This window comes from Poecilia reticulata, linkage group LG22 (assembly GCF_000633615.1).
Source record: "Poecilia reticulata strain Guanapo linkage group LG22, Guppy_female_1.0+MT, whole genome shotgun sequence".
Taxonomy (NCBI): Eukaryota; Metazoa; Chordata; class Actinopteri; order Cyprinodontiformes; family Poeciliidae; genus Poecilia; species Poecilia reticulata.
The window spans coordinates 3275546-3288244 of record NC_024352.1 but is presented as its reverse complement, the minus strand read 5'-3'; the positions used below and the strand labels follow the sequence as shown (position 1 = coordinate 3288244).

At 38.2% G+C, this 12699-nt stretch overlaps 1 protein-coding gene across 1 annotated transcript in view; it reads left to right on the top strand.

The window, feature by feature from the left end:
- Nucleotides 1-716: 716 nt before the first annotated feature.
- Nucleotides 717-12699, top strand: part of brf1a (BRF1 general transcription factor IIIB subunit a) — a 64337-nt gene continuing 52354 nt past the window's right edge. Inside the window, exons 1-3 of the mRNA XM_008398731.1 lie at nucleotides 717-921; nucleotides 3203-3283; nucleotides 10223-10396. Of these exons, the coding sequence (XP_008396953.1) occupies nucleotides 738-921; nucleotides 3203-3283; nucleotides 10223-10396 (439 nt within the window). The 5' untranslated portion in view covers nucleotides 717-737. The remainder of the gene's footprint in view (nucleotides 922-3202; nucleotides 3284-10222; nucleotides 10397-12699) is intronic.

Genomic DNA, 12699 nt, shown 5'->3' with positions numbered 1-12699 from the left:
TTGTACTAAAATACTAAAAGATCAACCTGTGAAAGAAAGCTAACTTTTTAAATAGTTTATTTCTATCATTTAGGGTTGCAAATATTGTTGATTTGCAACAACCTTTAAGACATTTTCTAAAAGAAGTTAAGTGGGGGAAATTTGAAACKTACAAACTGTAAACTTTCTATTTGTGTTATGTGAATTAATCAGGATTTATGGGAATTGACTGGAAATTGGGGTATATATAAAATTATATAGCTTCCATTAGAAAAATTACGGCAAAAAAAAATTACACTACAGCTGTCTTTATGGTGACCCAGAAGGGTCAACAACTACAAAAGCCGCAGAGTTAGAGTAAGAAGTCGCCTCTCGCTCCAGAAAAACTAATGACAACAAGCTGGAAATAAATGTTGGTTGTTAATATCCGCACAGTTTTACATATTGGACCAATACCATGTGTTAAAAAAAAGGACAAACATTGGCTTATACTGATGTTGATGCAGATATTTTGTGCATTCCTAATAAGGTTCATCCTAAAAATAATTAAAAATGTACTGGACCCAGTGCATTTCTCTAAATTCTCTTAAAGACTGTCTAAGCCCTCTGAGAGTGCTCAGAGGGTCTCTTAGTTCCCCCTCCGGTAGTGATAAATGTTGCACAATTTTTGTGTGTTTTTGTTCTTATTTTATCAAGGAATTCATATTTGACATCTTGTCATATTTTGATTCAGGTTTGGAGGTCTGCAGAGCAAAGCCATGAGCTCCAGGGTGTGTAAGCACTGCGGCAGCTCGGACATTGATGTTGACCAGGCGCGGGGCGATGCGGTCTGCATGGGCTGCGGCTCCGTTCTGGAGGACAGCATCATCGTCTCCGAGGTGGAGTTTGTAGAGACGGGCGGTGGAGGATCCCTGGCTGTTGGACAGTTTGTGTCTTCAGAAGGTGAGACTGATTGGACGCCTCTCAGAGCGTACGGACGTGTTGGTTTCTGGTTTGTTAGGGTGTGAATTTTTTTTTTTTTTCACTTTTATTTTACACAGCTTAGCATTGTTCAGATCCACAATTTCACTTTGGAACAAGAAGGACTTGTTCACACAAGTTACAAAAAAAAAAGTGATACTAAAAGAGCATCAATGAACCATTTAATGAATAAAATGTCTGTGTAACCTCAAAGTAGAGCGCATTCACACCAGCCCTGTTTAGTTTCCAGCAGAGGAAGGACAGAGGAAAGACACCAGGTCCCAACAGTCGTGGGACCTGGTGTCCATGTTGGACTGTCTCCTCTTGCCTGTGGTCATCCTAACACTGCCTGCTCCCCTGGGACCTGTTGAGCCCCCCGGTGTCCCAGTCCTCATGCAGAGACCATTTTTGTTTTTATTATTATTATTAAGATATGGTAAAACTTTCTATATACATTTTTTTCTTTTTTTTTGCATTAGAGGATCAACACACATCTCCCTTATTTAAATGTGATTCTGRTTTTCTTTGCTGTATAGAAGAGCTGCTAGGAGAAATGAGTCTGTGTGTTACGTCATATTTATACCCCACAGACACACACACAGTTCTGGATTACTAATTAAAATTTCCCWAAAAAATCAAAAAGTAYACAAAATTAARTATTACTTTCATTTGCTTTACTTTTTTAGGAAGTGTTAATGGAGCCTACTGATGATCCCATCACCCCAATAAATAAATGTATTTAAATTAAATTAAAAGTTGTATTATTCTAAATTTTCCAGCGTGAGCTTATGCTACTGCAATAAAAGATACATTTTGAATTATTGTAAGGCTAAAGGCATTTACATGTACCAGTCCGTATTTCAATTCTGTCTAATCAGACTGCCCAGTTTTCAGTTTTATTTATGTAGATGGGCCTTTTGACCACTAGAGTGCGCTGTAGAATCACACAGTCGGGTTTCTTTAGATTATCTTGTTGGTTTCTGATGGTGATGTTTTTTAATTTTAGCCAATTTATAATTTGTGTTTGTATTTTGGAATCTGTTCAAGGTTTAAAATGGTCTTAATGGTGTGAATGTTAATGTTAATATTAATATTTCTATTAATATTAAAAATATTAATAGAAATATTTTTTNTTTTTTTTTCACTTTTATTTTACACAGCCTAGCAATGTTCAGATCCACAATTTCACTTTGGAACAAGAAGGACTTGTTCACACAAGTTACAAAAAAAGTGATACTAAAAGAGCATCAATGAACCATTTAATGAATAAAATGTCTGTGTAACCTCAAAGTAGGGCGCATTCACACCAGCCCTGTTTAGTTTCCAGCAGAGGAAGGACAGAGGAAAGACACCAGGTCCCAACAGTCGTGGGACCTGGTGTCCATGTTGGACTGTCTCCTCTTGCCTGTTGTTATCCTAACACTGCCTGCTCCCCTGGGACCTGTTGAGCCCCCCGGTGTCCCAGTCCTCATGCAGAGACCATTTCTGTTTTTATCATTATTATTAAGATATGGTAAAACTTTCTATATACATTTTTTTCTTTTTTTTTGCATTAGAGGATCAACACACATCTCCCTTATTTAAATGTGATTCTGRTTTTCTTTGCTGTATAGAAGAGCTGCTAGGAGAAATGAGTCTGTGTGTTACGTCATATTTATACCCCACAGACACACACACAGTTCTGGATTACTAATTAAAATTTCCCWAAAAAATCAAAAAGTAYACAAAATTAARTATTACTTTCATTTGCTTTACTTTTTTAGGAAGTGTTAATGGAGCCTACTGATGATCCCATCACCCCAATAAATAAATGTATTTAAATTAAATTAAAAGTTGTATTATTCTAAATTTTCCAGCGTGAGCTTATGCTACTGCAATAAAAGATACATTTTGAATTATTGTAAGGCTAAAGGCATTTACATGTACCAGTCCGTATTTCAATTCTGTCTAATCAGACTGCCCAGTTTTCAGTTTTATTTATGTAGATGGGCCTTTTGACCACTAGAGTGCGCTGTAGAATCACACAGTCGGGTTTCTTTAGATTATCTTGTTGGTTTCTGATGGTGATGTTTTTTAATTTTAGCCAATTTATAATTTGTGTTTGTATTTTGGAATCTGTTCAAGGTTTAAAATGGTCTTAATGGTGTGAATGTTAATGTTAATATTAATATTTCTATTAATATTAAAAATATTAATAGAAATATTTTTTACATTTGAGCACTTTATGCTTTGAGTTACTTACAACTTTTTATAATKTTTTTAGGTGGTCTTAAAAATCCAACTTTTGGGGATGGACACTTCTCAGGGATGGGGTCAGAGTCCAGAGCTCASACGTTGCAGAGAGGTGAGTGACCAGCAGAGGGAGCCACAATGCTTAGCTAAACGTCCCATGGTGGAACTGATGAAAAGTAGATTTAGTTTTTCTTCTTGATCTTTCTTTTTATCTTTTTTCCACCAAAATTGGATGAAATACAGAAACATAAAGAGTGATGTTGATTCTGCTCAACATTTCATGGCGTTTCTAACATGCTGCAACATAAATGTTAAAAAGATGAGTAATGTAAAGTCTCCCTGTTGAACAGAAGATGTTTAGACTGCGGACACATTACTCGACTTTTGGTCTTCACAGATTCTGAAAGGACTCGGTTTTTCCTTCTTTTTTTGTTCCACAACTGAAAGACCAAATATCACTCAAACATTATTTATGCTGAGGAAAGTCAGGCTACAGGATTYGTCAAACAAACCTGAGCCAAACCGAACTCAACAAACTCTTGTGGAAACTCTTGCAAAGGCGACAGAAGGTACAAACCTGCCATCAGGTGGCAGTAATGGTAGATATGATCAGAAATTGCAGATTACAACTGCCAATGACTATCAAGTTTTTTTGGTTATTTTCAATCATTATGGGATTACAATTAGCTAATTTATGGCATATATTATAGCTCATAATGTTTTTGTGGGTTCCGTTTATTTGGGTTAGTCATAGATGTGTTTAAATCTTGAAGTGTGTGTTTAGTCCTTTGGATGCAGGACAGCAATGAAAGGATGAGACTTTGTGCYTTTTTGTCAGTCATGTATAAGTTTAGTTTAAATATTGTGGTTTGGCTAACTGAAGCATGTTTAAGGTTCTGCTACATATATACTGTTATAGGAATTAAAGTGCATTCCTTCACTTATGTTACTTTACATATCATGACAAATTAATAAAATCAATAAAAATGACCTGGCATTTAAAAGGTTGTAAAATGAGTTAAGTTTAACCTTCAGTGYATAAACTCACACATCAGATTCTWCACTGGTAGCAATAACTGTCAGTGTCTTCCATCAGAGAGCAGGAGGCTCAGCCCACTCTTTATYCAGACATTTGCAGACGTTTCTTTCTGCACAGCTCTGTTCATTTCAATCAGGTTGAGGTCCAGACATTGACTGGCCCATTGGGACATCTTGATTCATTTCTGTCAGCCACTCTGTCGCAGGTTTGCTGCTGCGTTTGGGGTCATTCATTGTCCTGCTGACGGCCCAGTGAGGACAAAGTTTCAGCTGTCAAACAGAACCCCTTGGTTTTTGCAGTAGAATACGTTATGAACAGATTTACATCATGATCTGATCTTAGTGGAAGGTTGATTGTTTGGTCTTGCTTCACCACCATGCTGGTGAAGTGTAGTATTTGCATGAACATGCTGCGTTTCGTTCTCTCCATAGATGTCACTGCATAACAGGGCCAAGCATGTCTGCCCTGGGTCTCCTCTGACAAAAAGCCATTCAGCCACAAGTCATACAAACGCAGCTCTCTGCACACCTTACCTGTGCTGCCATTCTTTTTAATGAGAAACAAGCTTTAAAGTCTGAAATGGAGCTGCAGTAGAAATATCTGAAATGACTCGGATATATTGCCAACTTGTGTATATCTGCAGTTCTCCTCCTTCCTAACTCCTCAGGGTTCTTTAGTATTCTTCATTGTTGAGTCTCACTTCCTGAGTCCCTGAGTTCAGTAAAGCTAAACTTTACAGGGCTAAGAGAAACTCTGGGCTGCTCTCACCGTCTGCTCAGTCTGACTCATTAACCGAGTCACAGAGCCATCAGTCTGCTGCGGGCGCTGAGTAATCGCAAAACATTCAAGGATCCAGGGGATTACTTTAGACAGAGTGTGTGTTGCTGTTGGTGGATAGGGATCGTATGGACTGGAGAAAAGTTTGCAATGCGATGATCAACTTTCAACTACACCTGGATTATTGGATTATTCTGGATTCCTTTAGAAGAACAGAAGAGAAAGAAGTGTCCCTTTAGTGTGAAATTAGGACTTTAAATACCAACTTCATCTGGACATCTAAAGAGTGAAAACAAACATTAAAAACAAACATTTCAGTGTTTAACAGAATAAAGGTTTAACTCTATCCGTCCGTCTGTATCTTCTTTCTGACTCAGCTCTTTCTTCARCAGAATAGAGCGGTTGTGCAGATGCAGCACCAATCAGCCTATCGATTTTTTTCTACATTGTGAACAAAACCATGAGATCATTAAACTCCTCCACTTGATGCAGAACCTCGTTCTGTGTTTWGTGTTTTTTATGTAACCCTAAACTTTTTATCTACCATCTCATCAAAAAACAAAACAAGGTMAATCTTATCAGCCTGTACATTTAGTAGTGGTCTCCTCTTTAGTAGTGGTCTACTCTGACTTTGACAGCATTTAGAAGAGTTTGAAATAGACTGTCTGTCTCTTCATTCTGTTGTTGAGGATTACATGAGGTGTTTTGTGACAGAATAAATAGAGATATTACTGCAGTCTTTTTCTTTCTTGATTTTTTTTTWAAATTATTATTATTATTTTGTGTGTAGTGGTAACCACTGTGAAATCAAAGCAATGACATCACAACTCTGAAAAGTCTAGTTACCAAAGCACAAGGCTTATTGACCTGGGAATTACTTTATTTTGCTGTGTTAATGTTTTTTTATGTTTTACCTTGTAGCGTACTATGAACTTTCTCTATGTTCTACAAAAATAAACTTAACTATTTACTGTCCATCCAAAACGTCACCATAATTTGATTGGACTGCCATCTTGGATCAAAAAGCTTCTAAAATGTTTCATTTATTCCATTTCGGGAATGGGACAGTTGAACTTTCACAAGAAAAAGTTAGGACACTTTCTGTCAGCAATAAATTAACATGACTGATATATATATATATAGATATATATATATATATATAGGCAATAGGGGGCGCTGTAAGCTGTACTGGCACCGTACATTTGCTGCCCATACAACATCAAGTGAAAAACAGCCTTGAGCTCCTAACATATCAAACTACCCATCCCAGGTTTAAACTGTGCATGTGCTGTTTATTTTACTTGCTTTMATTTTCTTCCCTAAAAACCATGTTTTTTGTTTTCTTTTTTTGGTTGTTTTTTTATTTAGCTGTATGTGTTTGTTCCCAGGCTGATTTGGTCAGATAGATGAGTAAATGTCAGACCATCACAGTGTCCTACTTCCTCTTCGTGTAAATGTCATCCGATGATGATGGTTCATCTCTGGGCTTTGATCAAGCCTTTAGCTCCTCAGTTGGGTGGAATAGTTTGAACCTGTGACCAGGAGCTCCAATTAAAGCTGCAGGCTGATTTCACTTCCTGCTTATTATCTCTTACATGAAGAACCATCTTTGYCRTTAGCTTTGGATCTACAGCAGCTGGTTCAGTGTGGAGCCTTTATACATTACATTGKRCCATTTGTAGGCTTGTTAATTTTGCTTGATGATTCTTGGCTTTAATAAAAATCACTAAATAGTGGGACTGCAGGTCAGGCTTTTTGAAGATTGATGATCAGTCAACTGCTTACATTTCTGTTCTTTGATTTGATTTTTAGACACCTCACMTACTGAAAATTAACTTTGTCTTTTCTCAATAGTAGCATCCACACATTAGTGTGGACATTACCAGTGTTGTCGACATTACCTATTAGTTTGTCTAAGGTGCCTTCACTGATTAGACAAAGAGTTTCCCAACCTGCTTGTGCAAACATCAAGAAACCACATGCTCTTCAGTAAAAATCAGATAACTCCAGTATGCATAAATGATTGGAATCTTTTAATMTCATCATATTTGTTTGATTTGATGTTCATCTCTTTCAGGAAATATGTGGTTTACACAAGTGGGTTGAAATGTGTSTATACAGACATTTGGAATTAGCAATTCAGACTAACTAAAGCTAAAAAAATAAAAAGCCTGATYAGTGTAAATCTAATCTCTAATTCAAATTTACACATAAATCTAGACTTTACAACATATTAAATCSGTCTCTCTCTGTCAGGAAAATGTGATTTATTTGAACTCTATTTCTGCACCAAGCTGTTGTAGTTAATTTGTTATAGCAAAAAGTGCTAATTCACTTAACGATACTGATTTTTATTATAGATGTGACTAACAATCAACTAACGATTAAATTAATAGACTAACRATTCACTATAGGCGGCCACTTACTTCAAAACCTGCGTTTTGACTTGTATCATGAGGTTGACATGTTTCTTTTTTCATGTGCTGTATTTTGTTTTTATGTCGTCAGCTGTGGTATATACTGACTGAATTTAAAGAAAATTGTGGTTTCTCGCATTAAACTTRAACATCTTTATAATCTCCCGGAAACCCCCMAAATCAACCATCCTCATTGGCATYGTGTCGTTTTTGCTCATGTTAAAATGTTGCTGYGTCATGCTTTCTGCTTTTCTAGCATTACATGTATATTACATCAGTAGCTTTTGAATAAGAAGTTGACGCTGCTCTGCCGTCCAGCTCGGCTGAATGAGCGCTGATAAGGTCAAACTTGAGGAGTTTGTCGAGTGCTTATATTTCTAAATAGAAACGCAAAAAGAGCATTTTGCATCCCACACCGGACTCTGTCTGGACCRTTTCTATTAAAGGATGCGCTGTGATAACGTTTGTTTGTCTGACGCAGCGTACACTTTGTGATTCCACATCCACTCAGCATGATGAGCCCAGTCCCTCACATTCCCAGACAACCCACTCAGTAAGGTCACACATCTGGCTTTGTGTGTTAACTTTCAGCGACCTGTGTAGCACACATGAGGTCATGAACTATAGACACACACACTACAGCTTACTGGCAGCACTTAATGCAATCATCTTTGACCTGGCTCTCCATCTGTTGTACCTGAGTCTGTGTGTGTCTGCAGATGGGGAACATGTGTTTGAGTGAGTGAGTCTGCTGCTCGTTAGAGCCTGAGTATTTACTCATAATAGAACTCATGTAATCTTTGCAGTTGTGCAATAACAATACCACTGTAATGATGGATGGAACATGACGGAATACTGTATATTTGACTGAGCAGCAGCAGYTCTTATGGAGCGTTAGACTGTTCTCTTGGGTTATGAATCATTTCTGCTTATCCTCGTGACTACCAGTAGTTCATTTTTGTCCTCTGTAGAGGACATTTCTAAACTTGAACATCTCCCACCCCCTGCATTCTACTGAATTAATTCCTTCTGGTATCTACAGAGGACATTTAGGGCTTTTAAATGATGCCACATGTGAAGGGGTGGGACTTTTGTACCTTCCTTTTTCTCATTCATAAAAATAACGTTCATCAGTAGAAGCACATTTTATGGGGAGAGACAAAGTAAGTGCATAAAACTTTTTATTGTGCAAATTTTGGTTTAAAATTTTGTTGGCATATTCTAAATAAGTCTCTTAGCAGCATATTAATTAACCCTTTACGGACGGCCGGATCGCCGGATTCATTCTATGAATTATTTTTCACTGTATTTTATCGTAGTATTTAAAAGTTTAAAAATTGTCCTCTGTAGTGGACATTATTTTTCTGTTTTTTCTCCCTCCATCCATCCATCCATCCATCCATCCATCCATCCATCCATCCATCCATCCATCCATCCATCCTTCCTTCCTTCCTTCCACCAACCCATCTATCCATCCATCTATCCATACATCCACCCACTCATTCATCCATCCATTTTCTGTACACCCTTGTCCCTCAGTGGGGTTGGGAGGGTTGCTGGTGCCTATCTCTAGCTAACGTTCCGGGTGAGAGGCGGGGTCACHCTGGACAGGTCGCCARTCTGTCGCAGRGCAACACAGAGACAAACAACCATGCACACTCACACCTAGGGAGAATTTGGAGAGCCCAATTAACCTGACAGTCATGTTTTTGGACTGTGGGAGAAAACCGGAGTACCTGGAGAAAACCCACGCATGCACAGGGAGAACATGCAAACTATGCAGAAAGACCGGGGCCAGGAATTGAACCCAGAACCTTCGTGCTAGGCAACAGTGCTCAGTTTTGTCAATGTGAAATTCATTCTTATGTTGATGTTTGGATATTTTCTTTGGAACAAACTGGTTGCCATCAAGGTTCAATGTCAAATATATGGGGTTCCGATGTCCCCTGTAGTGGACACATCATATTTTAAAAAAAAACTTTTTTTTCCAAAAAAAATGTTTTCAGTATTCTAATTACCTTACAAAGATTGTGGAATTAAAAAAATGGTGATTGGACAATATTTTTTTTCCTGGTAGTCGGGTGGTTTATGTTTTACCAGCTGGAACCATCATTACAGACCATGCTGTCGATATTCAACACGACATAAAATGCATAAATCAGAACCTCGTTTTTTTTGTGGGGGGGTTTAAGCAGCACTATTTAATTTAAGCAATTTAAGCAAATCTATATTGACTTTATAAAATCATTCAACTTAAACTTATTATGTTGGGTCGTATGTTATGTCATATCAGCACAACATGTCACATCAATATGAAATGATGTGACAAGTAAAAAGAAAATGATACATTAATTACAACACTTTTGTTTTTATTTTTGTTAGAAACAAAATCTGAATATTTTGGTATTTATAGTCACCTTGTGCTTTGGAATCCTGAAATAAAATATAGTGAAGCTACTTTTCTCCAAAAGTTACTTAATTCATAAAAACTGTTGAATGGTTTTCCAGCTACATCTAAGAATTGGACTATCAAAAAGAAAAAAGTTTAAATGTATTTCGTAGTTTGAAAAAAGTGTCCTCTTTCTCCTAAAAGAGCTACATTTTTTGTTGGCATGAAAAATGCTAGTTTATAACGTGTGGAATACGCTAGCAAACAATAATTACCCTGCAAGCAGTCCTTTACAATATTAATATTGCACCCATTAATATTGCTATGGTGATATAATTAAGGTATTTTGTGCCTCCAAATTCTATAGCGCTTAAGTAGAACAACGTCTTCCTCTGTAATTATTCTGAATATGTGGTTTTGTGTTGTCAGCTAAACAACACATCAACACCCTGGGCCACCAGCTCCAGATGAACCAGCACTGCCTGGACACGGCCTTCAACTTCTACAAGATGGCCCTCAATAAAAGCCTGACACGCGGCCGCAAGTCTGATCACGTCATGGCCGCCTGCATCTACCTGGTCTGCCGCACCGAGGGAACGCCTCGTATCCTTTCTGTAACCAATTGTGTTATGTGTGGATGAGTATATTCTGTGATCTAATAAAAAACTATTTCAGTCCGTCTTCTCTCATGGAAAAGCAAAAATTTACAACTAAATACCAAAAATACCAGAATCAGTACATATCATCAGAAACATTTCTAAATGAAACACCCTACAGTCTCTGGGATCAATCTGAGGAGTGTGTGCACCACTCCTCTCTAACTGCAGTGAGATGTTCTTGCATGTAGAGCTTATTCCACTGCTTCAATTTTAATATTTTTAGAAATGGTTTTGGTAGTTGATATCTTGAGCTAACGTTCCGGGTGAGAGGCGGGGTCACCCTGGACAGGTCACCAATCTGTCCAGATTGGCGACCTGGACAGATTGTCTTTTCTCTTGGGGGAGGAAAGACAACATGAGCTGTCTGTAAAAGATTCACATTTTTTTAAAAAAAGATGCTGGCTTAATGCAAACCTAAATGTTACAGCGGAGCATTATAATAATATTATTCAAAGTACAGGAAGAACTTTTTTGACTTCTTGATTAACATAGAACCTCTTTACATTTGGGCTCAGAGTGTCTTTGCCGTGCCGTTCCCGACTCGCCTGGCCTGTGAGGATGATTGGGTTACGCAACCGCCGGTGGGTTTGTTATTCTGATGAAAGAGGAGGGAGCAGGCACTGTGAGACCTTTGCTGCTGCGTTGTTGACTCAGCTTCTGTTTGTGTCTGTGTTTCTGTGTGGGTTCGTTTCTACAGGCCTATCTGTTCACGCGTGTTTGGAGGGGTAAGGCTGTGGTTAAAAATAGTTGCCTCCCCTCCTCCTTTTTCCACAGCTGGGTGAAGTCGTAGAGATGATCAGGACATAAACAAAAGGAGGAGGTGGAGGAGGAAGGCTCAGTCTTACCTGGAGTTGAATTTAATGAGCACCAACAGCATAGAGATGCTCAACAGTCTGGAACACAGATCCATTTTTAGACCTCAGACAATTATGCACACACAGCCAGTTCTTCTTCAATTTTTGTTCTTCTGGCCTTCGTTGTGTTTCCTTTTAACTTTATAGCGCTGACTTTTTTGCCGCTTCCCCTGTTATCCAGTAGAAATAACTATCAAGCACTTTGAACTTCTTGCCGATCTGAGTTGACGATTAAGAGGAACATTCTTGTAGGCAGCCAGCAGCATCTCCGTTAGCTATTTTTAAATTCCCCCAATGAGAGAGGTCAGCCCAGTTACTAAAAGAGGCCAAGCAACGCAGAATCTCTGAACTGGGATGCTACTGGGCTTTCTCTTGGGGGAGGAAAGAGCTGCTTAACATCAGCAGGTTGCTGTGGCCTTGATCTAAATCTGAACGTTTTGTTCCTCCTTGGAACCGCTTGCAATCAGAACAGCGAGTCTCTTGAATCCCACACATTGTTGGTATGTTTGAGAAAAATGAAAGAAGTACCTCTGGATGAAAATCTGGAGCTTGGACAAAGGAAGACTATAGGCCACAATCAAACATATTCTAAATGGTTGTTTTTGTTTAAGCTATTAGCATAGTAGATGCTCTTGGAGAACTACTGAGTGTTTGTTGGACTTCCTCAGACTTCTAAGTTAGTGTAAACTGTGACAGTCATTCTTTGATCTCCACAAATATTACGTTTAGTAAATGCCAGGCCAGAGAGGATAACACCTTGAACCACTGAGGACTGAGGAGGTTTTGAGGATCTTCCAGGTGTGTTTAGGGAGGCGGAAACTCTGAAGTTTGGAAACTGCGTTTCGAAGGCGGAGCTAGGTCCACCCAGGCGTTTGGCACAGATGAATGGTTGCTAAGGGAGATGAAAGGATTTCTCAAACATGAAATGAAAGAATCAAAGCACTCCAGGTATGTTTTTGATGAGGGAATAACATGTAATGATGTAAAGCTCAAAAAAGTTGTCGTATCAATCAATCAATCAAATTTTATTTGTAAAGCACATTTCAGCAGCAAGCATTTCAAAGTGCTTCACATAATTAAAATAAAAACAGCATGTGATATTGAATAAACAGTGAGAGGGAATGAGATTTTAAGAAAGCATTAAAACGGAAACGGTGAGAAAGAGAAATAAAAAGAAATTAAAAAGTAAAGATAACATTAGAGATAAAAAAAAAACATCAAGAACATCAAAGACATCAAAACCCACAGTCTAACCCTAATCTAGCCTTAAGCAACTCTAAACAGGTGGGTTTTAAGTTGAGATTTAAAGGCACCCAGTTTTTCAGCTGTTTTACAGTTTTCTGGAAGTTTGTTCCAAATTTGTGGTGCGTAGAAACTGAATGCTGCTTCTCCT